Source organism: Trematomus bernacchii, unplaced genomic scaffold (assembly GCF_902827165.1).
Source record: "Trematomus bernacchii unplaced genomic scaffold, fTreBer1.1, whole genome shotgun sequence".
Taxonomy (NCBI): Eukaryota; Metazoa; Chordata; class Actinopteri; order Perciformes; family Nototheniidae; genus Trematomus; species Trematomus bernacchii.
The window spans coordinates 3461673-3489466 of NW_022987689.1; the positions used below are offsets into that span (position 1 = coordinate 3461673).

The following is a 27794-nucleotide window of genomic DNA, read 5'->3' on the forward strand; positions in this document are numbered from 1 at the left end:
TTCTGACAACTTTAAATTGGGTGTGTCCTGAAATTAATCAGAAAGCACTTCCACCCACATGTAACAGGATGTGCTAAAATGGGTTAGGGCGCTGGCAAACAAGATGTGGGCTGTCACCCAGCTAAAAACAGAAGCACAGCTCTTCCAGAGGAGCTGCCTGCTATCAATATGCTGGTTCTGCTGAGGAACAGGAGGAAGCTTAGTTCACACGAGCAGTGATGACATCAAGGGAGGGCTGGGGAAAGGGATGCAGGAGGAGAGAGGTGCGGGGGAGGGTCAAAAGGGAAGAGGGGAGGGTAGAGACGTGCGGGCTGGCATGAAGACCCATCTCAGATTCCAAACATAGCGCCAAATTCCCCTTCCCTCATAATGCCCCCGCAGCAGAGCGTGCCACTGCTTTCAGAAACCTGTCATGGACAGCAATGCACAGCAGTGAAAATCTTCTCTAACTCCTGTCCGGGGCACAGATCAACACAGTAACTACAGGAGATGCTCCTGTCTCCCAAAAATAATTACACTGTCCTTTGTCATTCAAGAATTTCAGTTTCAGTTCTGCAGCTGAAAGTCACACATGTTCTTTGGAGATATATGGGGTTTGCTAGTGGCACGTTTGCTTTAGTCTGCATGTCATTCACCCAAAATGTTCCAGCACACATTTTTCAGAATGGGTCTCCAGCAGGGAGAGCCGGTAAGGCTGAGTTCTTACAGAAAGCGACCCGAGTTTGAATCTAATACACAGCTCTCCGGCGCTTGCCATGGCCTCACCTTCCCCCCCTTTCTACATTTGCTACATTAATTAAACAACAAAACTAAATCGTAAGAAAGAAAAAAACTACAATTTAACTACAAATCAGACAAAAGCCTTTTATGCCAACATTCAGTACTTAATGGACATTTCAGTCAACACCAACAAACAACATTCAGAACATGGTGGGTAACCAATAGTAACATTGTTTGGCGTTTAACTTAAAACTTTATAAAATCAGAAAATACAAAAATAGGGAATCCAACCACTTGCCATCCCCATGCATTTAACTTTCCAAAATGCTCATCAAGGCTGACTGTGTGGATACCGTTCACCATGCCATCTAACACTGACTTGATGCCAGTAACTGAGTGATGGTGGGAAGAATCCTCCGGAAACAAACTCAGCGAGAAACATACAGCGTGATCTTGGAAACAGGGCCTGTCCTGGCACGGCTGTGCTTCATTTCAGGCCTGTCTTTCCAACTGTGTGCTGCCAGTCTAAACACACACTCTTGAAATATGTCCAGCACCTACGTATTGTTTGCATGGAGCATGAAATATCGTAATGGCATGCTAAGCAGAGCAGTGCAGGATTCCAGTGGCGTACAAAGACATTAAACAGATTGACAAGCTTGTGGCAAAAACACTTGGAATAACACTTGAGCGGAGCCATCCTCTGCCCCTCCCTGAATCTGCAGCCTGGGGCTTTAGACTAGAGTGCCATGCAAGGAGAAGGAGTCTGTGGGTGGGTGTCAAAGGGGTCAGGGGTTGAGCAGTGACAGGTATGGACTGTTTGACACCTACCGTCTCTGCCTCCTCACCCAATCTCAAATTCCTGGCCTTGACCCCCATAGTAGTGTTACACATACAAGGTATAACGTTTCCAGACCTCCCCTAACCTTCTAATTAACACAAGGAGATACAGCCAAACAAGTCCCTCATGACCAAACACGATTTTTACAACAGCGGGCTAGACTTGTTGTTTTGTGTGAATTCATTTTGACAAAAACACACAAAGTCCCACTCCTAAATCTTTTGACCCTGGACATTTCATGCCCACTGGTTGTTTCGGTGTGTGTGTGTGTCACTGTGTGTGTTATAATTTCTGGCTGATTGACTGCTGACAGTTGATGCCTATTTGTGTGTGTCTCTGTGTGTGTGTGACAGCTCAAGAATGATAAATGTGCCCCGTTAAAGCGTGAACTGCAGCACTGCTTCACTTGATACTTGTCTGCGATTCAGGTCATAGAGCCGTGGAGCGGTTTCAATACTCACAGAAAGATCAGAGATATAAAAAAATGGCCTGATTGCATGACCCTTTCACCGTTGCTCCTGCTGCTGTGCCTGCCACGTGGATCTCTTCAATTATAATCTCTTTGTGTTAGTCAAATGAAGTGTACTGTAAAATGGACTGGTTAGAAATGTCTTAAGTGCTTGTTACTTTATTTCATAATCCATTTGTTTGATATTCAAATATGTTGCCCAAATAGCAGGTATTGTATGCTACCATGCAGAGAGGAAATGTGTAGACGTCACATAACATGTAAACCCTATATTTAATCTTATCGAATGTTAAAGGTCCCCTGACATGCTTTTCCGGTTATTACCCGTCCCCTTGTGTGTTATGTAGCTTTTTCTGCATGTAAACGGTCTGCAAAGTCACAAACCCTCAAAGTACACCCTGTAGCGAGTAAAACTCTAACACAGAAAAGACCCGTCTATGCTGCCCCAGAACGCCTCGTTGGAGATTTTTCTTTTTCCATTTTTTTCTTCCTGGTCATAGTGACGTAACGCTGCGGAGCACACACACACACTCACTCAGCCTTATCTTTTCTCAGGCGCGGTGCTCCGCGGAGCTCCGTACACACACACACTCGGAGCTCAGGCTGTGAGTGTGTGTGTGTGCTCAGGCTGAGCTCCGCGGTGTCTCGCTGTCTCGCAGAACCCACGCAGCAACCAGGAAACGACACCAGTAATCTAGCTCACACTGTCCGCTCCTCGAGCCTCAAAGGGCGGAGCAGCGAGCCCCGCAACATCCCGCCAACACGGCACCCAGACCCCACGCAGCATTCTCATCTGTTTGTCATTACTGGTGTCATTTTCTGGTTGCTAACAAACGCCATTGTAACACAAACACTGATGTCCAGCTGTAACGGTGGTTGACTAATCAGAACAGAGTGGGCGAGCTGACCAATCAGAGCACAGTGGGCTCATAAGGAGGGGGGGGCAGGAGCTCCAACAAGGCGTGTAGGACAGAGAGTGAATACACATACTATACAGAGATGCTGTATGAGAAACCAATGTGATTTTGGAACATTGAACAATGTAAATCTATTATAATAGACCTCAACAATGGAATTATGATCAGTAGAAATGGCCATGTCATGGGACCTTTAAACAGGCGGGAAATGTAAGCTACCAAGCCAACATCATAAGTACATTTTCAGCAAGTGAAGTCAAGAAGCAGATATTGAAAGTCCAAGTCCCAAAGGCAGAGCTAAGAGGACTAAATCTGCAGTAGTGAGATCACAATCCTGACAGATAGAATACCAATCTGAGCGAGCTCCTGAGAGTCTGATGTGAGATCAGAGGAATGCAATTCAAAGGAGAGGAGGCTTCACCTTCTGTTGGAGTGGATCAGCCCTGCCAGACAGAGCGTGCTGCGGCCCAGTGGGGTGGAGCGTTTGGCCTCCAGTTTGTGACAATGCAATGTACAACTGTTTGTCTTTGTGCAACAGGTGGGCTGTGAACAAGGGGGAGAGGGGTGGTCTGGTGTATTTGTCTCTGTCTCCATGACAGAATTAGTTATATGGTGGCAAGGAACAGTCACAAGAGAACTGGAGGTGTAACAGAAAACATACAGCTTGTACAAGTTTATACTTGATAGCAGTCTTCATATTGGAAAAGCCTGAGGTGCAGCTGCTTAATAAAAGTCTATTCCTGCGTTGAACATTACATGTTGACCTATTTAATAAAATATTTATGAGCATTACAAAGCAGAGTTCAATATGGGCTAAAACAAAAAGCATTCAATATCAATGTATGTTCAGGTTTGAAGGAGAAAATGTGTATTTTGAAATTATTTGTTCAAAGATATATTTTCAATTGAACTATGAATCTTTCTCAGACCAAATACAATGTTCTTATTGAAAGACCTTGACGTTCACTCCAAATATAAAAGGAGTAATGATTGCAATGTTTCAGCAAAATATGTATGGGAAATGTATGTAATATTGAAATATTATACTAATGCCGTTTTTATTCCAACTTTTACATGAGTGTATTTCTGATAGCGTTGTCGAAGGGTTATAAAAACTCCTGCTCCGTAACACATCCCATTGCATCAATGCCTGCGTCACTAAACACGTGACAACTTGTTGGTATTTCCACGTGTGAATTAAAGGCTTACAAAAGGTGAATAGAATCCCAAATTAAATCCCACAATCTTTTCCACATCGGAGCTCCAGATTTAGGAGGAACTGCAGTCCAACAGTCACCCGTGATGCCAGACTGCTATACTGCTGAAAAGCAGGAGGTGGCTGGAAGCTCTATAGTAAATAGCTGCTCGGTTGGCCTGGCGCCTCAGGCAGCCCGGCTAAAGCGGGCACTTACATCACCTCAATCGTCACCACAGCAATAGGGACATGTCTAACAGCCAATCTTGTCTCCAGGGTTGGACTGAACCAGCTGCCCTATATAAACAAAGCTTTATTACCAAGCCTATACAACAAATAAAGATAGATTTTCAGCAGCAATTCAATCAAATCTTTGTCTCGGATTACATATTCAAAATACATGACACTCCGATTTGGATTATAGCCTCTACATATCTGCAAACCACCTGTTGCATGATTTGAAGGATATACAGCAATGCAGCTCAAACATGCATGCAAGCAAATGTATGGTTGTATTCTACTCAGTGAGAGTGAGGAAGACAAGTGAATGTGTTCAGTCTATCACTTGTGTGTTCCTATGTGTTCTCTGTTTAAGTACTTTCTCACCAAATTACACCACCTCTTCATTTCTTTCCATTTAATGAGTGAAAAGAGAGGGCCAGGTCACTTTCAGAGAAGCATAATAAGAACCAAACCTTTGTGAGAGTCTGGGAGCACAGAAAGGATGTCACACAATACCGCCTAGAAGGATTCTAACACAAAAGGGGGCGACGGCTGCAAATAAAACATTCAAACCAACTTCGGTGGGAGGTGGACCCCTTAGAGAGGGGCTTATGTTCCAGGGAACTTTTAACCGTGCCAACGCCTTTGCACTAACCTGAACCAGATCAAATCAATGTTCTTACTCGCATGTCCCATACAAAGTGAAAAGAATGTCCAATATCATAGCATATATATAAATAACATATAAATCCCAGATAAACATCAAGATGTCAATCAACACATTTAAAGTCACAAAAACATCACATACACCATTGACACAATAAACACCTCTCACCTACAGACATAATACTTCCCTTTCATATATTCATGCCAGTTTCTTTAAAATTGATCCAACAACTCAGAACTTTACTATCTGATGTTCATTCAATAACGATGCCGACCAATCAGAGGCAGTTCAGTCTCATCAGATGGGAGACAGACAGCAGTAAGCCCTGGTATGTTTGTCTCACATGGTCTACTCTGGGCTCACTCAGGCAGATAAGCACATGTGGTCAGGGCTCCTAAAATACATTCCCCAGAAAAAAGGAGTGACTGGCCCTCTGATATGTGGTGTAAATGTTTACCAAGACAATGGCTTGCCTACTGTGTTCTGCAAATAGCTTAACAAGAGCAGAAGTTCCTGGAAAGGCCATTATTTCTTGGGCACAGACATAAAATGCATCTATAAGTGGATGGACAAGAAATGTTTTACTGGGTCTTGATTTATGACCGAATTAAGAGGTGAAGAGAAAAACCCTTACATGGCAAAAGCATTTTTTGTGAAAATCAATTCAGAAATGCTCCCACATACAGTATGTGCTTTCCTCAAGTGCATTATTTTTGGGCCAATAATTAGAGGTATAGATGTAGACACTCCATATGTGCCAAACACCATTTGTATCCATACAGTAGCCAATTGAGGATTATTACAGGTCAAAAGCCAAGAGGGCACAATAACAGCGAGCAGGTAGCCTCTCATTGGAACAGGGCTTGTTCAGATGAGATTTATGAGCTGGAGGCAATTGAGAGAGTAATGACTCAAGCATGTCAGCATGTAAATAGTTAGTAAAAGTGGTAAACACAAAGTTGTGTAAGATTGTAATCTCTCAATTATATTCCAAAACATTGGAAAATGTAACATAGTGGCTAATGATGGCGCTTAATGAAAAGTCAAGGGATCACAAGAGTCATTACAATTCATCCTTAGGAGTACATGATTGATCAAAAATTCATGGCAGTCCCTCCAATTACTGTCGAGACATGCGTCTAAAACGCAAAAATGTCAACCTCACAGGGTCTTTATGAGGTTACGGTAGAGTCAGAAGATCACCAGAGTCACTGGGGTTTTTGTGAGTTCACTTTAAGTTAGAATAGTCCAGCTTTAAACTTGGCGGACGGTGCTTCAAACGGTCCTCTATACAGAAAAAAACGGAAACAGCCCTGTCAGAAAAGGCCTCTCTCTTTGAACCTCACCATTAAAACATAAACATCAACTGTGATGCTATCTAATATATCTAGAGAGCTACATAGACAACAGCAGAACAGCCACCTGCGTTGATCTTGAAAGAAACCACAAAACTCATTCAGCTCGGTCTAGCCCACATAGTTCATTTAACACATCATTTATCCAGTGGATTTGAAAAAATGTACAAAGCTATCAAAGCCTCAGAGTCAAACCACCTAAGGCATGAAATGCATTTGTAGGGTGAAATAAAACACTTCTTTTAAATCAGATGCCAAAAGAAAAAGCTTCTTTGCTAAACCCAAATCAGATATAACAGGATTTATCATTATGTGATTTGTATGTATATTTGTTTCTTTCTCTCAATTAAGGTGTGAGTATGATAGCTGAGTTTGTTGATTTGATCAATTCAAGGATGCAAAGCTGCCAACTGATAAAGCTCCCCACAGAGTTTTCACACAGAGTCCCTTTCTCTGCTGCGTACACAGAAGATTTGAGTGAAACAACGGTATGGCATGCCTCTATAGCAGGTGAGCACTGTTTACAGTGTTGGTGGATGCATCAGATGCCATGGAAAGAAATATGTGTGGGACAGGTGCGTGTGTGTTTATGTGGTTTAGGTGGTGGTGTTGTAGTGAAAGAAGGCTTGGTGTTGAGCGCTTGGTAGTCACCATCATGCTCTTTGTAGCACACCATAATACAATAATGCTACTTTCCCGGCTCCCAAATAAACAGAGAATTACCATGTATTAGTGTCAGACATCCCTACAGGCCCTGCATGTGTCCATCCTCTTGTAAGTATGAACTATATTTAGCCATGTAGGATCTTTGCCCAGCTCAGTCTGCCTAATAATAGAGATAGAAAGCCTGCACCCATTGTCTGACACAGTACGCACTGTGGGCCAAAGATACAACACGTGTAGAGAGGAGCTAATTTGTTGCTCTCTTTTTGAAGTCCACTCCAGAACTCATCAAAACCCTCCATACACAAGAGGTCCACCTGCACTCTTCAAATCTGATATACATCCTTCTGATCCCTAATCCAGAGAAAGAATTCCTCCCTTTCCTCACGCTAGATAATTGAGTTTGAGGTGCAATTTTATGAGCTCTGAGCCAATCTCATTCCAGAGACAGGGGTCATGATGAATCTGATTTCTGGCAAGCATCCAACTGCAGGACATTATTCACATGATCACTGCTGGCTGAGGTGATAATGCTCATTGTGTAACACTTTTGGAATATTTGTGAATGCAACACCATGAGTGAAACACCTTTCTTCTAGCATTTCTAAAACAAAACACAGCAGCAAAACACAGCAATGAAAATAACAGGTACAAAAATATTGCAATTGCACACCAGTGAAAGTACTCTGCCATCTCCCACAAAATAGCATCATTCATATCACAGTGGAAGACCAATAGCCAAGGCAGAACACTTTTCTATGTGCTATATTTTTCCTTCACCACACAGCAGTCATAATTCACATTGCAGGTAGCAGCATGTAAACAGCTGTTCTTAGCAGAGTAAGGTATGATAGTCTTACCTGCTTAAGGTCCAGGGTAACGTTCACCTCGTTGTAGCCCTGGCCCATGGAGAGAGGAGGGCTCTGCCACCATCGCTCTGTCCCATCAATTGCGTTTGTCACCGGGTGGGCTTTGGTAGGGTCAATGGCGTTGCAGTAGTCACAGTACTGACCCTAAATAGTGTCAGATTGTTGGTATTCAGATACACACCCAAATATGTTCAGAAAAACAGTTGAATGATTTATAATGGAACAGGCAGGCACTTGCAAATAACTTTTTCAATGCTGCTATGGGGGATATTGCAAACCAAAGTTTGTGCATGTCCATGCCAAACCTCTGTAACAAACTTCAGAAGTACTCCTGCAGGACAACACCTTTTTAGAAAGGGCATTTTCTTTGGAAAACTCACCTACATTGGGATAAGATAATTTGCACTTATACAAATAAACTTTTGTAAGAGGCCATATTGACAAAACAAAAAAAGTCTACTTTCTGTCAATAGTTATGATTTAAAACTAAACTTTAATTATATTCACTCAGCCACAATACAGTTGCAGTGTCTGCATATTCTTAATATTAACTTGTACGCACAATCCAAAAGCTTTAGTAAGAATTTAGCTTTTTCTTACCGGTATATTTTGAGAAGGAAGTCCGTAGGTCAGACCCCCGACAAGCTTACAGTATAACTCATGTCTCGGTGTCCCATTCTCATCCTGACCGCAGGTTGCTGTGGCAGAGATACTAGACACATCAGCGAGGTTGAAATACGGAGGGCTTAAACTATAACCAGAAGTTCCTTGTGCATCTGCGTCCCTGAAAAGTGTTACTGAAAAGGTAAAAAATACAGCGAGGAGATGAGCTCCTCTCATCCCTCTCGCCATGTTCCGTTTTAGAGATCCCAGTAGATGCAGAGAGCAACACGCAGCGTGCAGGTCTTGTCATCTATAGATCTCCATGAAATGCGCACAAGGGCTGCGTGAGTGCGCAAAACTCTTTTAGTAGGAATCCGATAATGTCAATGAAAGAGCGTTACGTTGGTCTGCTGCTGTTAAGGATGTACTCTCTTTTTGACGCATGTTTCCGAACTAACAACCCCACTTTCCCGTCTTCCTAACCAAAGTGTGCGCCACAGTGGATCTATCAGGTGTCAGGCTGTCGACGGTCTGAGCTCGATGCTAATCTAGTGAGTGGGGCCAAAGGTCTCTATCACCGTTTACACTGCGTTTCCCTCCCAGCAGCACCTCTGTGGTCCCTTTCTTTCCTTTTCACATGACATGAAATCTTTTACATACAAGTTTAAACATGCATATGGGTGCATAATTATTTGTAGAAACACAATTTTGTTTCTTAGAAGTTTACGATCTTCCTTAAAGTGATCGCTTTTTATAATTGTGCTTGCTTGAGCTCAATTAAAATAGGCTGCCACTTGTGCAAATGCAAAAATAAAATGTAAGAGTTTGATTATTAAATTAAGATAACATTTTATAATCATCAAACTGCTGCTACTGTTGATATTGAGAAAAACACAAAATATCATATATATGATTACATTTATATATTTAATTTGTCATCATTGTTAACTTATGTCACTTTGTCTTATCTTTGTCTTTTTTATTGTTGCCATTTTATCTGATTATATATTTTAACTAACAAACTTGAACTATGACGATGGTTAAGAAAGCTTTTAAGGCATATACACACTGTTTTAATTATAATTGTATTAATATTATATAATTCATACAATGTTATATATTTTTAAGTGTTGTGAAAGTATCACTAACGCAGGATCAGATGAGCCCCAAACATGTACCCTATGCTCTGTACCCATTGATTTGCAGGGTTCCTCCTACAGTGATCTTAGGGCGACATCTAGTGGAGAAACCATGATCACATGACAATGATTACTGAAGTGTTTGAGGTGCACCACTGGAGCCTCAGGTTTTCCATTTCACTTGGTCTTTTGAAATAAGAGCTACAATATTGTGTTACAACTTAAACAAATCCTCTCCGTCTTACTTTACGAAAAGTGTTTTCGCTTAATTCCAATTTCTAGAAATAATTCACAGTGAACGCTCATCATTAGGCTATATAATTCTGATACAGCCGTTTCTATTTGAGTCATCATACAGTGGCTCAGCAACTTGTGTTGTGTCTCTGTAACTAGAACAACAACAATCAAGCATCGTGACTCACTGGCAGGAGGGTTTCCGCGTCCCAACATCGCTGCCATTCCTCTGACAGGACGCATGTGTCATAGCTGAGGGAGTTTTATGCATACAGGAACTTGTTGCGCGCTGGGTAAAGGAAACCTGAATCTGTTGTGTTTTGAATTCTGACAGGACTCCGCATGGAGCCCACTACTCTACAGGTAGGATGAATAACTTTACTTAATACTGGAAGCTCTTCGTTTATCGGTGGAGTGGACTGTAAGAAGTGTAGTATCTCGGATAAAAACAAACAGAGTGCATACTATGCCCCGAATGCAATCCAACAGGTTTCATTTTGACGAAAAGCCTAATGTGGATTCAGTCTTCAGTCGTGTTATTGTACAATAGCAGAATTGGCACTTTGAATGCGGAATATGTTGTGTCAATAGCCTATTTATGTTCTGCAAGAGCTGACTGAACTACATCATTGACCAAACCTAGTGATTCAGTCCACAGATTCAATCTGTGAAATTATTCATTTAACTGTCCATACAATGTTTTAGGCAGGAAGTGAACACAAAGTTCTATGTATTATCTGATTGGTTTAGAAAGACAGCTGTTAGCAGTGTAGTCGTCTTTCATTGGTTAAAATAGTAGGAACCCTGTAAGTACTCTAATTACAAACCTTAGCTTTTATAATATAAATAGCTTTTTGTTGAGAAAAGTAGATATTTACAAAACGGAGGGAAGTTATACACAAAAAACGTTTCAGCAGCAATTTAGGCACTAAAACAGTATGGTCTCATCAGATTTCCACAGGCAGATTTAAACCGACTTTACAATTAATGCAAGTCAACAGTAATAAGGTCTAAATATTCGGATAAGATTTGTTTCCCTGTAGACATTTGCACTAAAGCCATAAACACGACAAACTACTATACTAGGCCTACATATCATTTTTGAAAACTGGTATCAGGGCCCTGGTATCATGGAGTGATATTAATAAAAGCTTAAGATATGATTGTATGTGAAATATGAATGCACTTTCTCTCATAGAAAGCTATTGCTGTAGCACAGAAGGCTTCAGTGGAAGACCAGGATGGAAACTATGAAGAGGCAATCCGCTCCTACCAACATGCTGTCAAGTACTTTCTGCACATTGTAAAACGTGCGTCACTACAGCTGGAAACAAAATTCATATAATGACACATGAATGAAAGTTAAATGACCCTATTAACGTTTTTGTTACTGCAAGTTGTAGGTGCTTTCACCATTATAACTTCTAGTTTATAAATGTTTGAGGCAGAAATGATTACAGAATGCTACTCAATACATTTTCTCCTTTCCATCAGGTGAACCCCAGGGTAAAGAAGGCAACCAAAAGATCAGAGATAAATGTAAACAGTACCTGGACCGAGTGGAAGAACTACAGGAGTATCTAGTGTATAAAGAGGTTGTTATAGAATGTGTTTACATAACATTTGGGTGACAAATATGTATATTATTGTTCATAATGCCAGAATCTGAGATATGTTTTGAAGTTCACATAGTGTGGATGTGCTTCTGCATGAGTGGACTTTTTGCTTACTTTTACTTAATTGAAATGCTGTTTATATGATAGATCCAGTGGCGGAAGAGATATTAGGATGTTTTACTTCAGTAAATGTAGCGAAACCATATTAACCTCTGTTACAAGTAAAAGTCTTGCATTCAAGCTTTTACTTAAGTAAAAGTACAAGTATGCATTTTACTATATTTAAAGTAACCTAGGCTAGTAAAATTATGCCTACTCCTTTCGCAGAATGGCTCATTTCAGGACCAATTACATGAATGGACTATGATCACTTGTGTATTAGCCTGTATATCACTTTAATGTTGCTGCTGCTAAAGGTGTAACTCATTTTAATCCTTTTTGTGTTGGCCGTACTGCTGGTTTACTATACTTGTAGGCTCCTCAACAGGGCCTATGTTACTGTAGGCTACTTTAGCAATGTATGCAAAAAAAATTACCTTTCACAAATTAAATGAAAGTCAGAATGACAACGGTTAAAAGTTATCTCATAGTCTGGCAGTGTCAATTTGGATAAACCTGTAGACTGTAGCTAGCCTATAAAAGGGAACGGGGATTGCACAAACAAAAGACGCCGAATATCAAGCCACATGACAGACAACGAAAGAGTTGTAGTAATAAGAGACAAGAGTAAGAAACAACATTGGATCACACGGGAAGAAAACGTGGTGACGATTGATCTTATATCTTCCCTCAATGCTTTATTTTATAATTTAAAAATAGAAACGCAGTGTACTCTGAACTGTAGCCTACCGTGGGTACGTCTTGACGTCATCACATTCCGTGCACGCGAGTATCGACTTTTCAATGCGGAAGTTTCCTACTCGATCTGACTCGGGAGCGATCTTAGAAACGAAAACAAGCGTCAGAAAAACATCGATTGTCGACTTAACACTCTACGTGTAGGGTTAAATTATAAAGCAGTGGGTTTTAAAAGGGTTTCCTCACGACGGAGCTACGTCGGTTTCTATTATTGGACAAGTGATCAGCCATTATGGCTACCAACAATAATTTACAGGTAAGTTGAGCAGGACAAACACCCAGGGCTGGCTTAAAAACGCGTAAATAACCCAAGGTAGATGTTAACATGTGGAGTTAACTGTAAAAGGATCCTAGTTATTGACTACTGAAACGTCTGGCCTTGTTTTGTCGAGTGGTGTTCGGTGTAAATGCTTCCGACTGTGTAAAATAGCATTAGCTGCTGGTTAGCATGGCTAGCTAACATGGGCATGAATTTGGCAGTTAACTTGTCAACAACGCAGATCAAAAGCGTGTGAAATGGTGGCATATATGTGTTATTAAAGCTTGTATTTCACTTTGTTACAGTATACGAAATCGTTGCAATTGCCATATATCATTAGCGTTAGCCTGTATTGACGAACAAAACACATAGCTAATGAGATTAACGTTGCTAGCTTGCTAACTGTTTTTATGTGGCCTTTAAATAGAAATCCACTTCAAAAAGAAAGTACAACTGCTAACGTTATATCATTTAGGAGTTGTCTGTTATGTACCCATTGTGTTATAGTTACATACTGTATAGCTACGGTAAAAAAGGAAGTGAAAGAATTAATCCAGGTCCACTCCTACCTCGGTGTGCGTAGTGTCATCACACGAGACATTTGAAGTATAACATCTGATATTCACACATTCATTTGATAGATACATCTAAATATAGAAAGGTTGCCTGCGACTTCACATATTCACTTTTTTAGTGTGCGTCACTTTTGTTTGGTAAATTTCACAATTTTCGCACGGGTTTATTGCCAGGTAGGTTCACACATACGAGGAATTTGACTTGATGTCATGGTGCATACATAAAATATAAAACAAAGAATCTCCATTTAAAACAGAAAATCTAATATAAAACAAAAAATCTTTAAGGACACTGTAATAAAATATAGTTAAATGGCAATAAAATAAAGCAGTAATTTACAGCGGAATGCAATGAGTTATAGAATATGAAATAAGAATATGTGCAGTAAGCAGTATTTCAACATTGTGTGCATTAATGTAATGCATATAGAGTTAGATGTTTGTTTTAGTTGTTTATGTCCTGACACTTTCATAATTCAAACTCATGAACCTCAAACAGCTATCTGTTTTCGTCGTCAATTGTAGAACCTGCACAGGTTATACAACTTACATTATTCTCTGTCTCTTTTATTTTAGAAAGCCATTGATCTTGCCAGCAAGGCTGCTCAGGAGGATAAAGCTCAGAAATACGAGGAGGCTCTGCGACTTTACCAGGCTGCTGTTCAGTACTTCCTCCATGTGGTGAAATGTAAGGCACAAAACAGCATATTGGCATTAAGTGTATTATTTCTGTATACGATCATAATAGCAGTGATGGCAAGTATAATTTAAATAAATGACACCTTTTGTGATGTCTCTTTCATGAACACATGCTTAAATGGAAAATAATTTGTGTGTACCTTTTTGTTGTTATTCTTCACAGATGAAGCCCAGAGTGACAAAGCTAAACAGAGCATCCGGGCAAAATGTGCCGAATATTTGGACAGAGCAGAAAAGTTGAAGGAGTATCTAAAGAAGAAAGAAAATGCTCCCCCTGCAAAGCCTGTCAAAGAGTCACAGTCTGACGACAAAGGGTGTGTATTTATGGGTATATATATATATATATCTAGATAAAAGTAGAGATATAGTAGATTATTTTTTACTAGATATATAGGCACAATTGTAGACTTCTTTTTAATTATATCTTTGTGTCTCCAGGAATGAAAGCGATGAAGGGGACGATCCAGAGAAAAAGAAGTTCCAAAATCAGCTCTCAGGTTAGTAATGTTCTTTTTGAGGGTCATTGGGCCTGCTGCATACTTAATTGAAATATCAGAATTAATGTTAATATTTGTTTTTTGTGATTTTCTTTCACATGCAGTCTTTCCTAAATCTGACCTTATTAAGACTTTTAGAAATGTACCGTGTTCTTCTTTCCAGGTGCAATTGTTATGGAGAAACCAAACATCAAATGGAATGATGTTGCTGGACTAGAGGGAGCCAAGGAGGCACTGAAAGAAGCTGTTATTCTTCCGATCAAATTCCCCCACCTTTTCACAGGTAATAAATCTTAATCTTTAGAAAGGCTTCCTCGTAACTTTGCCCTTGAATGACAGAAGCCAACATCTTTGTTGCTAGAAACAGTCAGAGTGCATTTGAGGATTTCTGTTGACACTATAGCCTAAATTACCTCTTTGTTGACTGACAGGAAAGAGAACACCATGGAGGGGGATCCTTCTCTTTGGACCTCCAGGTACAGGAAAGTCCTATCTGGCTAAAGCTGTTGCCACGGAGGCCAACAACTCAACCTTCTTCTCCATCTCCTCGTCTGATCTTGTCTCCAAATGGCTGGGAGAGAGTGAAAAGTAAGTTCTATTAAGAGTAATCCACAAAAGCAAAGTTGAGAAAAGTTAAGCATAACATATATTGCAGCAAGCAGAAAGTTGTTTTTTAGTTTCGTAAATTTCCCTTTTGCTTCCCAGGTTGGTGAAGAATCTGTTCACCCTTGCAAGGGAACACAAGCCTTCTATTATCTTCATTGATGAGATTGACTCCCTGTGTGGCTCAAGAAGTGAAAACGAGAGTGAGGCTGCTCGCCGTATTAAGACAGAGTTCCTGGTTCAGATGCAGGGTAAGTCTGATAAACGATGGTTTATTTACTAAATGAAGCAACATTTTTTGTTTCTATATGCATCCTACATTTTCCCTGGAATAATTTCAGTTACATGGCATGGGAAAGACAAATGTATCACCATAAAAACTCCAGCTGTGCTCAGGAGAAAATTAAAGCTGCAATGTCTGGGTGACTAAAAGGAAAATAATATCTGGGTTGTTTGGTCCCTTAATACACAAGCCCAATGGCAACAAATTGAAATGTATTTTTTTCCTTCTTAATCTTAAGATGTGGCTTACTGTCTCTTTACTTCCCTATTCAGGGATGCAAACTTGTCACCTTTCGGCGAAATTCGCCGTTTTGAATCCAAAATAGGTAGTTTGTGTGATTCATGTAGATCTGCAATAAAAATATTTTTGGGGTATGGGGGGGGGGTCTGGGACCCGGAGTAATCTGCGGCCGCGAGCTGTTATGTGCCATCATGACACGCATGGTGTTCTCTTTTTATATATTATAATGAAGCGCGAGCTGTGTGCTCGAGTCTTCCTGCCTGTCGGCTCTGCTCATCGATGTATAATAAGGCTCTGCTGCTCCGGGATGAGGGTCTAGCTTCAGCAGCTACATTCGTTAATATATTAATTATTAATAATATTAACTGTGTGGTCCGGAGTCAATGTGGCACAGACTGGACCGCTGGTGAACAGCTGTTAGAACGGGCCGTTCAGATGTTCAGAGCAGAGCTCCCTGTCGGAGCGGCAGAGCGTGATGTGCACTGAAAAGTCTTTCTGTCGCAATATTATTTAAGGAATCGTTGAGCTAGCTAACTAGCATACAATGTCACTATCTGCTAACGTTAGCTTTAGCCTTCGTTTTCAAATAGTTTTTTTCATAGGCTATAAACAGAGGTGGTATAAGTATATATCTTGTACTTGAGTAAAAGTAGAAGTACTCAGATCTTGTACTTGAGCAAAAGTAGAAGTACCAGAGTGTAGGAATACTCTGTTACAGTGAAAGTCCTGCATTCAAAATGTTCCTCAAGTAAAAGTAGAAAAGTATTATCATCAAAATATAGTTAAAGTAGCGACAGTAAAAGTAGTCATTGTGCAGATTGGTCCATTTCATAATAATATATATGATATGTTTTATAATGATTGATCATGAAAGTGTTCTCAAAGCTGGTAAAGGTGCAGCTAGTTTGAATGACTTTGTATACTGCAGGGTAGCTTGTGGATTTACTCCAGGTGGAACTAAAGTCTGATTTAACACTTGATTATATTTCACATCATTCATCCACATCTGTAAAGTAACTACAGGTATTAAATACATGTAGTGGAGTAAAAGTACACCATGTACCTCTGAACTGTAGTGGAGTAGAAGAACAAAGTAGCAACACATTGAAATACTTAAAGTACAAGTATCTCAAAATTGTACCCAAGTATAGTACTTGAGTTTATGAACTTAGTTACTCTACACCACTGGCTATACAGATAGAAAGACTAAGCCTTGCACAGAGGCATGAAAATACATTTTCAAAATGCTCAACAGTCCTGCCAAAATTATAAACTGACTTCTACACAATTAAAATAAATGCTTTTATACATTTCTATTAGATGTGACTCTTTGGCGTTTCTGTTATTAACTGCTTTAGTTGTTCTGACTGCTAACATCCTCTGTTATTCCTCATTTTAAAGCCGATATTCTGTGGGGTCGGGGGGCTCGGATCCTTGTCACCTTTTTCATACCTGATGAGTTTGCATCCCTGCTATTAACGTATTTTTAACTAAAGTGTGATCAATTCAAATGATCAGTGAATCACATGAGGTAAAAAAAAGATCTAGTGCAGCACTCTAAACTGAATCAAACTTTACAGCATGCTGATACGGTCACACCTATAAAACGATGTCACAGTAGATATGCTTTCTGACAGGCGAGGGAAACCCCCTGCAGTGACGTCGGTGATTGCGGTGTGGCCCGAAGTGCAGCATAGTCTATAGATGAAAAGCCACTGGCAATCATTCATTTAGGTGAAAAAAGGGGGTTATAGCCACTTTCTTCCTATTTTAGCTCAGAAATGTTTAAACTTCATCCCTGTTCAAAAGTGATTCAAATGTTGCCGTATTCTTATCAATATTGATCTTATTTTCAATTGTCATTATTAAATGTGTTACAATTTCTTCAATACTCAGTTTGCAATAAAAGGTACTTGAGCAGAGATGGTAAACTCTGTAAATCCCACTGCATTGACCATTAATAGGCAATGGTGCAATAATCTCATTTTGTTTGCACTTATAGAAAGCTGTAGGGAGGAATGTCAGTGAAAGTACCAAAGTGTGTTGTTAAAATTAAGAATTTAGATGTGTACTTAGTCTGACTTCTTTTGTTTTGCAGGTGTGGGGACTGACAACGACGGAGTGCTGGTACTTGGAGCAACAAACATCCCATGGACCCTCGACTCAGCCATCAGAAGAAGGTAATTGTAACTACTTGGTGAAAGATGTTAGTAACCATGTTGTCACTCTCATTGACTGACTGTACACCAATAATACTCTCAGATTTGAGAAGAGGATCTACATCCCGCTGCCTGAGGAGCATGCCCGCTCCTTCATGTTCAAGCTCCATCTGGGCTCGACCCCCAACTGTCTCAACGAAACCGACTTTGTCACTCTGGGCAAGAAGACGAATGGATACTCAGGAGCTGATATCAGTGTCATTGTCAGAGATGCTCTCATGCAGCCTGTTCGAAAGGTCCAGTCAGCAACCCACTTCAAACGGGTATGTCTTTTAAAATATTTGTCACTGTTTTATACTATAGTGCAACATGTTATAGTTAACTAATTGTCACTTGTATAATTAAGGCACGAGGTCCATCAAGAGATGACCCCAACATGTTAGTAGATGACCTCTTGACTCCTTGCTCACCTGGCGATCCCAACGCGATTGAAATGACATGGATGGAGGTACCTGGGGAGAAGCTATTGGAACCTATAGTATGCATGGTAAGAATAAACAAAAATACCAAATGGTAATATAATTGCACATATGAGCCTCCGCTTTAATATCTTGTTATATTTTCTCCCCTTTTCAGTCTGACATGTTGAGGTCTCTGGCCAGCACAAAGCCAACAGTCAATGATCAAGATCTGGGCAAACTGAAAAAATTCACAGAGGACTTTGGACAGGAAGGCTAGGAGGGATAATTAAGCCAAGCCATACCAAAGGAATTGTCATTGTCTCTTCTTTTTGTACCTGTCCCTTTTTTCCCTCTCTATGCGTCTCATCATAACCATTCACCAGGCTTCGTGGTTTATCGTAAATGGACAAGATCACTGCGCTGTTCTGCCAATTTGATAACTACTAAAAGAGTGGAAGGACTGAGTTTTATTTCATATCAACCAAAAGACTTCCCATAGGCAGTAAATCGATACAACAAAGCTACTTGGGGAAACTAAAAGCAGACATACACACAAATGATTGCAAACAAGGTTTTTGAAATGAAGATAATTTATTTTAAGTTTGGGACTAGCTCTTGCATCCTTTTTCCAGTCGGAATACATCTCACTAATAAATAACCCTTATGTATTCTCTATTTTATATTAAGAAAAAAACCAAGCATTTTATAGTGTATACTGTATTTTGTGGAATGTTTAAATCTTGGACTGGGGGAGTGAAGCAGGCATGAGTTCATAGGATATGTTAGAAATATGTCATTGTTGTCTCAAGGTGGTGAACGTTTAAGAGTTTTGAGACAGATACTCAGGATGAGAGCTATATTAGACCCTTTTGAATTTCAAGTGCATCAAGTTTCCTACAAAAAAAAAAGGACATTGAAGTTTGTTTACTTCTTTTTCATTACAATTAAACACGCGACAAGGGTGGATCACCAATGGTGCCAGACCAGCATTATTTTACAATATTCAAGGACTCAAATGCTTTTAATTGCTTTGCACTCAGCTCATGAGTTAGGTTTCTCACAACATACTGTACATATTTTTCGTTATTATCAATAGGCATTGCTGGTTATCCAATATAAACTGCAAATATACTAAGCCTTATGTTAAGAAAAAGTCATTATAAATTTCGGTCAAACAAAACTTAGTTGGACACTGAAGGCTCAGGTGGAGAAATCTTCTTGTATACCTAACAATATGGGAATGTATCTCCAAGCATGAACTTTATGTAGCCACGAGTGGCAGTGTGCACCATGTGCCTTCTAGAGAAACTGCAAGATTTATTTTTTATTGGTTTATTTCTTAATTGGTCATACTTCTTATATATCCAGTGCTTTGTCAATACAACTAAGACATGTATGAAACTTTCACATTTCATGTAAGCTCTTTTAGAGATTGTATACAAATGTTATTTTGCTCCTAAGGTGTGCAAACTATCTCCTTTAAGTTTTGATGGGGAATATCTCTTAAGTTACTGTAAATGTCTATACATATAGCCAACACTTGACCCTTTTCTTTGTGAAGAGTTGACAATGCATAAGAGTTTCTGTTTTTGTTTCAATAATGTAAATAAAAAGTTATAGCGACATAAAAAAAAACTTCCGTTCCAGTTTCCTTTTGTATCAAATTCAGGACAAATCTTTGTCAAGCATTAAAGGTTGGGTAGGTAAGTTTGTGAAACCGGCTCGAGATACACTTTTTGTTATATTCCATGGAATGCTCTTAACATCCCGATAGCAATGAATATCTTAAGTGCTTTGACAAAAAATCCATAAAAAAATGTCATCTGTGGAAGCCGTAATACTGTAAAAAGTACGACCAATCATTTTAGCCGGCCCGGCTAAAATAACTGGATGGCCTACCTGCCTGTCAGCCATTGGTCATGTGTGCGTTCGTGTGTGTTGGAGGAGGGGCTCTATAAGGAAGTGGCAGATTTTCTCCGGTTGTGTATTTTCAAATTCTAGCGATCTCGAGCCGGTTTCTCAAACTTACCTACCCCACCTTTAACAAAAGGGATATTTAAGCAATAGCTCACGACAGGCCGTGGTATATGGCCATTATATCACAGTTAAGGGGCGTGGTTCGGCCCGAGGCGAAGCGGAGGCCCAACTGTATACAGTTTTTCTCAGACGCGGAGGGATACTGACTTGTTGTGAAAAGTAACTACAATTCTACCCGTGGTATACGCTCAGTATACCACGGCTAAGAACCAATCAGATTGCTTGATTTGACTTGTCCGTTTTATAAAGAATGATTATCACCTTTTTCACAATTTCAAAAAACAACCTTACCTTATCAGCGATCATACCTGGTGGCTGGTTGGGTTTGGTGTGAACATAAATGTATGTTCACACCAGAGGCAGAGGTGGGAAGTAACTAAGTACATTTAATCAAGTATTGCAATTGAGAACAATTTTGAGATACTTGTACTTTACTTGAGTATTTACATGTTATGCTACTTTGTACATCTACTCCACTACAATTCAGAGGTAAATCGTGTGCTTTTACTCCACTACATGTATTTAATATCTGCAGTTATTTTACAGATTTGGATAAATAATGTGTAATATAATCAACCCTTAAATAAGACTGTAGTTACACCTGGAGTAACATTCACAAGCTACCCTGCAGCATGCAAAGTATTTAAAACTAGCTGCACCTTTACCAGCTTTGATCACACTTTAATGCATCACTAATTATAATAACATGTGATATATATTATTCTGAAATTGACTAATTTGCATAATAAGTAGCCTACTTTTACTTTTGGTACTATAGTATATTTTGATGCTAATGCTTTTATACTTGTATTTGTGTAACCTTTTGAATGCAGGACTTTCACTTGTAAAAGCGTATTCCTACACTCTAGTACTTCTACTTTTACTCAAGTACAAGAGCTGAGTATTTCTCCCACCTCTGAAGAGAGGGTGTGGAGCTCAACTATACGATTGAAACGGATACGACGAATGAGGAAGCGGGGCATTGCATTGTGGGAGTTGATGTTAAGGCACCTCAAGAAGCGTTTGGATTCAACTGAAACCCTGTTAGCTCAAGAACTACATTTACCAAGCACCCTCGTAAAGCCTCCGTTTGCAGTGCACCGTTCGATTTGTTTTGGTTTATACAGACTGCGCTTTGTACCGGGGAGCGAAGGTCCACCGCGTAACTTTAAGGTGGTCGTTACACTTCTTTGACTCATTGCCAAATCTTCCAACTCCTCCTCCCACTTGTTTCGCCTCCCCCTTTGAGGGCCATCGCCTGCCTCATAGCTCCCGTTATTGGACCCCAGAAGCTGGCCTGCTAGTTAGCAAACAAGCTAACGATAGTCAGGTTTCACCCATGTCCTCTGAAGAAGCGTTGAGCTCAACGTTCACGGATTGGCTTTTCATCAATTCCTGGTGGCTCCTTCTGCCATTCATCATGCTTATTGTAGTGGCTGCCTTTATTGTTGCCTTTGTGTTGCTGTTATACATGATATCGCCTCTTATTAGCCCCAAGCCTCTGAAACTGAACGGGGCCCACGTCGTGGTAAGTGTGCATGTTAACTGCTGACGTTAGTTAGGCTGTTAACGATAGCTAACGTTGTCTCTAACTGTAGCTTTATAGCTAGTTCTCGTTTGTAAGCTATAGCTTATAACCAGCCGTAAGGCTTTGAATGAGAAAAATATATTGAGTTGCGAATTTACAATGGCAGTGAACTGTTATGAAAAGTGACACGCCCACATAATGAATTGGGCAACGTTGACATTACAGTTATGCTAACGCTAACTTCCGAACTCCCTCAACTCTATTTGCAAGTTTACCCTAACAATACATAAACAGTTTAAAACGAATGCATTTACTCCGGCTATCAGAGGTAGAGAAGTAAAAGTCCTGCATTCATTCTTAAGTACCAAAAGTACTCATGCAGATTGGACGATTTCAGAATAATATATCATATGTTTTGATCATAACTATTGATGCATTAATGTATTTATCACAGCTGTTAAAGGTTCAGCTAGTTTGAATTACTTTGTATTGTGCAGGGTAGCTTGTAAATGTCACTCCAGGTGTAACTAAAGTCTTATTTAAGGGTTGATTATATTTCACATACTTAATCCAAATCTGCAAAGTAACTAAATATATTAAATACATGTAGTGTATTAAAAGTACACTATTTACCTCTGAATTGTAGTGGGGAAGAAGTACAATGTAAATACTCAAGTAAAGTACAAGTATCTCCAATTTGTATTTGAGTACAGTACTTGAGTAAATGTACTTACTTTACGCCACTAAAGGTCATATATATCCTACCGTTACGAAGGTTTAGAATATCAAGTGCTGGGCCACTTCATGTTTTTTTTGTATATAATGATCTGTCAACAGAGTGCAGTTTGATTTTGACCTTTTGGTTTATAATGTTCTAACCCTTTTCATGTTTAGGTGACAGGAGGCTCAAGTGGGATTGGAAAATGCATTGCAATCGAGTGCTACAGACAAGGAGCTTTCATCACTTTGGTGGCACGGAATGAGGTCAGCAAAAACCAAATTCCACAAATCATTCCTTTGTGTCTTGCCTCTTAGCAACCTATTTGTTGTTATAGCCAACAAATTTGATGCCAAACGCAGTCAAATATATTCTAAAGGTTAACTGACTCACTTAGGTGAAGGATGTTCTCCACTTGCATGCACTTTATTCTGTGCTAAACAGTTCAGTGAGCATTTATGTTTCTGAAGATTTAACATGTACAATATTCACTTTTTTACTTAGGCGAAATTGCTTCAAGCAAAGAAGGAGCTGGAGAAATTTGCCATCAATGACAAACAGGTATGTGCCATTTATTCAATGATAGTTTTAACTGTTAGATATTGTTTTAAAGCATCTTCTATGACTGTACAGTTTACATGTTTATAAAGTGCATAATAGCTGATGCCATTTTGCATTACATTGCATATGATAATGTTTAATTTCCTTACTCAGGTGGTGCTCTGCATATCAGTGGATGTTTCGAGTGATTACAGCCAGGTGGAAAGTGTGATAAAACAGGTAACGTTACTCTCTTAGCAACAGAGGAACATCTTGGGTTCCTTTTAATAATTCAGTGCTTAAGTGTATTTTTCCTTTCATGCAGGCTCAAGAGAAGCTCGGCCCTGTCGATATGTTGGTGAACTGCGCTGGTTTAGCCATTTCCGGAAAGTTTGAGGACATGGAAGTGGACCGTTTCAAAGTAGGTACCTCGGACTGAGGCCAAGACACGGCCATGATGTTTATGTTAAGACAATAAGCTACTGATTTAAGAAGTGTTAAAAAAAGAATATAGTTTGTGAATAGGGCCATAACTTTCCAAGTTATTATGGGAATTATAATAATAATAATACATTTATTTTGTAAGCACTTTTACAGGTGCTCAAAGTCACTTTACAGAGGTAGTAAAAACAAAAAAAAGAACAACAATTAAATATAGTAAAAATCACATTTAAAATCGAGCAATAAAACAACAATCACACATTAAAAGCCAGTTTGAAGAGGCGAGTTTTTGTAAGTTTTTTTGAAGGTGGTGAGGTCAGTGCAGTCTCTATTTAACACACTTACTAACAATACTAATAGTTACATATAGCCATACTACCAGTTTTGTTCTGTTAATATACATACAAAAAACAATTCCCTACCACACCAATGGGATGTAATGTGTTATTTTACAAAAATCTACTTAATCTACATCTACAGGACCAACCTTGTTATAATATGAGTGAATTATGGCCTCTTCCAACAGAAATTGATGGAAGTGAATTACCTTGGCAGCGTTTACCCAACGCGGGCTGTCATAACCACGATGAAGGAGCGGAGAATGGGTCGCATCTTGTTCGTGTCCTCCCAAGCCGGCCAGATCGGCCTGTTTGGATACACTGCCTACTCCCCATCCAAGTTTGCCCTGCGTGGCTTAGCTGAGTCTCTGCAGATGGAGGTGAGTTTTTGTACGCTTGAACAAATACAGATTTACACAGGTTACCTCTGTACACCAAGGCAACATGCTGCAACTCAAAGCACTTTTACAATAGTTAAAATAATTAGTTAATTATATTTTCTGACCACTTTGCTGCTGAGTTGCTTGTGCTGATGTGAGACCCAATCTATCAAAAGGGGGCATTTGTACTTAACAGTATTGCCTTTTTGTGTAAAAGGTTGATTGTTGTAGTTTATCATCAATGTCAAATGGTAAGACATATTGTTCAGTGAGTGTTGCTTTTCTTCTACTCCAGATAAAGCCTTACAACATCTATGTGACTGTGGCCTACCCCCCTGACACTGACACTCCAGGATTGGCTGAGGAAAATAAGTCCAAGGTAAATATTTCTTTAAAAAAAAAAAACGTTTACATAATTAATTTCCCATTCTGCTCTATTTAAAGCATATCCCTTTCCTTTTTTACTCTGCTAGCCTCTAGAGACCACATTAATCTCTGAAACCTCTGGAGTGTGTCAACCAGACCAAGTGGCCAAAATCATTGTTCGGGATGCAGTGGTAAGAAATGCATTTCACTTGCCACTAACCCACCATGTTTCTTGTCCAGTGCATGGATAATCTGTTGTTGATTTATCTGACTGTCCCTTATCTTCTTTGCTCTTGCAGCAGGGGAACTTCAACTGCTCTGTGGGACCCGACGGCTACATGTTATCTGCCCTTACCTGTGGAATGTCACCGGTCACCTCCATCACAGAAGGTCTCCAGCAGGTAAAGCCATGGACATGTTGTCACGTTGACTGGAGTGATGCTGCTCCTGTTAATATTGTGCGAGTTTCAAATTCTAAAGTCCATTTATCTTCTGTTCACAGATTGTTACCATGGGGTTATTTCGGACCATCGCCCTCTTCTACCTGGGGAGTTTTGATAGTATTGTTCGCCGCTGCATGATTCAGAGAGAGCAGTCGAAAGCAGCTGACAAGAGGGAGTGACAGCAGCCTTACCTTATTCACAGCCCAATGCCCCTCCTCCTCCACCCCCCCCATCCCCATCCCATCCCCTCCCCTCCCCTCCTCCAGCTGTTCAAGTGCACAACTGTAGGTGGAGGAAAGGTCAGGCTTTGAGTGTACTTCTGATATCAGGAGATATGATTTAGAGTGGCAGATGTTTACTATTTGCTTGTCCAGTTACACAACTCCTCCATAGACTTCAGTCATTCTCATTATTCTATCCTCTCTGAGCATTCCAGTGACTTTTCAGTTTAATAGTCCACCTGCTTCTTTTTCAGGGAGCAGCCTTACTTTAAGGGAATGGGGGCAGACTAAACATCCCACAGCCTTGTTCTAAAGTAGGCAGGCTTTTTGAACCATTCACTAGATGTCAGGCCTCCACTTGCACAGTGCTGTTTTTTGTTTGTTTTTTTCGCACAAAGAGGAAAATCAACACACCGTCTGTCAGACCGGTTATGCCAAAAAAAAAGAAGAAATCCCTCCCACCAGGGGTTATTGTGAAAACCAGGATGGTAACTCCCAGCTTTTATCTTCACATTTCATGTATTACAAAGGAAGGTCCACATGTTAGAATATCTCAGTTTGGTCTAAATAGGCCCTTATTCTCTACCTTTTCATACCAAAAGTCTTTGCAGGCAAAGCACTTTACCTCTGTGTTTAAAACCAGGTTGAGACCCTCTGTGTTTTGTCTGAACCAAGTTTAGATTGAGAGACAAGAGCACTCTGCAGCGATATCAGAGAGCGCAGTTTTTTGGGATAATATATATTTCGGTGCATGATTGTGTGTGTGTTTTGGGTTAGCTGTGACTGAGCCAAACCCCCGGGGGGAAAAAAGCCATTCAATTTTATCGTCTCTGGAATAAACGCACCAAATTATTTTCCTTGGCATCCTATCTTATTTCATTGAGAAAGGAAAGCAGGTACTACTGGTTGAAGCCATGACATAAAAACATTAAGAGGCAACAGGGCCACCACTGGTAATGTCACTCTTCACCTGTGAATATGACCAGAGTTTAATACACATTTTCTCATTAAATATGTGAAAGGAAGCATATCATTATTACATGAAATGTGTCAGTGCACATATTCAGCCACCCCAGCCAGTCAAGATCCAAGTGGGATCCATCATTTGTTGGGGCGGTGTCAGTCAGGGCCGGGCAAGACTTGCAGGTCGAGTCATGTCCCTGTAGGTCTAGTGAGGGCGCTAGAGATTTGTTTTACAAAAAGGCCGAAATAGCAGAGGGACTAGCAGGGAAGTGTTATCCTTGTCTTTCTGATTTTGACCTGCTGTCACCCCGTCACGCACGGTTGGGGCTCTGCAGCTCCCTAAATGACAATATTCATTCCCTCCTTGAAAAACCTTGTATTCACCACATGTGTTTCCATATGTTTTGCATATAGAGGGAGAAAAGTACAGTGTCGACTCTTGCAAGTCTTCCTTCTGTCCATCACAAACGGAGAGAATGTACTTTATAACAAAGCATACAAATCAGAACATATTTTTAAATACACCAATATTTGAATGCCAAAATGTGTTGAGACAATTTTTGTAGATGCAATGCATTTGTTTGAGATTTTTTTGATGTTGCTGCTTCGTTGATGTGAGTTAGATTGTTAAAGCTGTGGCGCAGTGTGGGGACCCATTCCCAGCCTTAAGATATGCTACTGAAAAGCTAATGCGATAAGAATGCACCTGTCCACAGAACTATGTGGCTCAACCCACATGTGGTTTACCAGTTCATTTATTACGTTATCTTTAGTACTTTCACTGTAAAATGCCAACTGTTCTTGTGTATTTTGTCCATTTCCAGTCTTTGTATGACAAAAAAAGAAGCCTGGCAGAAATCCAAGTTATGAAAGTGAGAATGGATGACTCATGTTTGATGATGTTCTCATTGGAAATTGGTTAACGGCATGCTCTCCTGCACTCAAGCTTTTCACAATTGTACATTTATTGCTTTCAAAGGTTGTCTTTTACATTAAGGTAGCAACACATAGTTAATAGAACATGTAGCCCATATAAAAGCAGTTTTGTTTTAACCTATGAGCTATGCAAATGAAGCCTATGCTTACAATATGTTGGAACATAGAGTCAATATTTATGTTATGTAACCGTCAAGCTAGTTAGCCCTTATTTAATGGTGTCATCATCAGATACCCAATATGAGTACAAAACATTAAAATCATAATGCACATTTCTTTCCTTTTTTTTTCCCCTCTTGATTTTTTCTTCTGCCAAAAAACTTAACTAACACCTTCACCTTGTGTGCCATGAAAGAAAATGTGAGAAGTGGAACGTTTCTTTGTCTTATTTTCTTACATGATAAACTAAATAAATACCTGTGAAAAAAAATCTAATTCCTAGTCTTAATCTTTTAGTTTCTTAAATTGCTTTTGATTTCATTCTTTGTCACAACCATTAACTATTTACTTTTCATAGCTGCAGACGTCTTTGGCTTTCTCAATACCATATCGCTGACCTGGGTTTTTCAGAAGGGTACGTGGGCTGTGGGAATGTAAGTATTCTGTTTGAGGAAATTAGATTTTAATCTTCCATGAGGAAACTTTCCAGAGCAGCATCTCTCTCAGATTTACAGAAACACAGGATTGTGGATGTTTTGTTTGTCCCTTCAGAGAATGAGAAGACATGCTGGACAGATAG

The 27794-nt window shown here is 39.8% G+C and overlaps 3 protein-coding genes across 7 annotated transcripts in view; 2 read left to right on the plus strand and 1 right to left on the minus strand.

The window, feature by feature from the left end:
• LOC117488629 (laminin subunit alpha-3-like) overlaps window positions 1-9026 on the minus strand; it is a 54289-nt gene extending 45263 nt beyond the window's left edge. For 2 of the 4 annotated variants that reach the window (XM_034137636.1, XM_034137637.1), the window contains exons 1-2: window positions 8519-9026; window positions 7910-8062 (exon numbers count right to left, since the gene is read on the minus strand). In XM_034137636.1, coding sequence (XP_033993527.1) covers window positions 7910-8062; window positions 8519-8770 — 405 coding nt within the window. In that variant the 5' untranslated portion in view covers window positions 8771-9026. The remainder of the gene's footprint in view (window positions 1-7909; window positions 8063-8518) is intronic. The other 2 variants (XM_034137638.1, XM_034137639.1) reach the window with 2 other exon arrangements.
• A 984-nt stretch (window positions 9027-10010) lies between these two features.
• On the plus strand, window positions 10011-19779 carry vps4b (vacuolar protein sorting 4 homolog B). 2 transcript variants are annotated; one of them, XM_034137239.1, is made up of 13 exons: window positions 10011-10257; window positions 11093-11204; window positions 11389-11489; window positions 13779-13890; window positions 14065-14215; window positions 14340-14398; window positions 14562-14681; window positions 14830-14986; window positions 15104-15252; window positions 17623-17704; window positions 17787-18006; window positions 18090-18230; window positions 18320-19779. In XM_034137239.1, exons 1-13 carry the CDS (start codon window positions 10237-10239, stop codon window positions 18419-18421), a joined length of 1527 nt encoding a protein of 508 aa, XP_033993130.1. In that variant the 5' UTR covers window positions 10011-10236; the 3' UTR covers window positions 18422-19779. The 2 variants fall into 2 exon arrangements, with proteins under 2 accessions (XP_033993130.1, XP_033993131.1); XM_034137240.1 differs by lacking the exons at window positions 10011-10257; window positions 11093-11204; window positions 11389-11489 and adding an exon at window positions 11734-12624.
• Window positions 19780-21520: 1741 nt separating this feature from the next.
• On the plus strand, window positions 21521-27490 carry kdsr (3-ketodihydrosphingosine reductase). The gene is made up of 10 exons (XM_034137241.1): window positions 21521-21709; window positions 22604-22693; window positions 22932-22988; window positions 23142-23207; window positions 23293-23388; window positions 23935-24126; window positions 24422-24505; window positions 24600-24683; window positions 24792-24893; window positions 24995-27490. The coding sequence occupies exons 1-10, from the start codon at window positions 21521-21523 to the stop codon at window positions 25112-25114; spliced, it is 1080 nt and encodes a 359-aa protein (XP_033993132.1). The 3' UTR covers window positions 25115-27490.
• The last annotated feature ends 304 nt before the right edge of the window (window positions 27491-27794 follow it).

Bases quoted from the DNA above. Each gene is read 5' to 3' on its own strand.
- vps4b (XM_034137239.1), top strand. From the start codon at position 10,237: ATGGAGCCCACTACTCTACAG. The intron at 11,490-13,778 runs GTTGTTATAGAA...CTTTTATTTTAG, and splicing joins AGTATCTAGTGTATAAAGAG to AAAGCCATTGATCTTGCCAG. The intron at 14,987-15,103 runs GTAAGTTCTATT...TTTGCTTCCCAG, and splicing joins TGGCTGGGAGAGAGTGAAAA to GTTGGTGAAGAATCTGTTCA.
- kdsr (XM_034137241.1), top strand. From the start codon at position 21,521: ATGTCCTCTGAAGAAGCGTTGAGCTCAACGTTCACGGATTGGCTTTTC. The intron at 23,389-23,934 runs GTAGGTACCTCG...CTCTTCCAACAG, and splicing joins TGGAAGTGGACCGTTTCAAA to AAATTGATGGAAGTGAATTA. The intron at 24,894-24,994 runs GTAAAGCCATGG...TTCTGTTCACAG, and splicing joins TCACAGAAGGTCTCCAGCAG to ATTGTTACCATGGGGTTATT.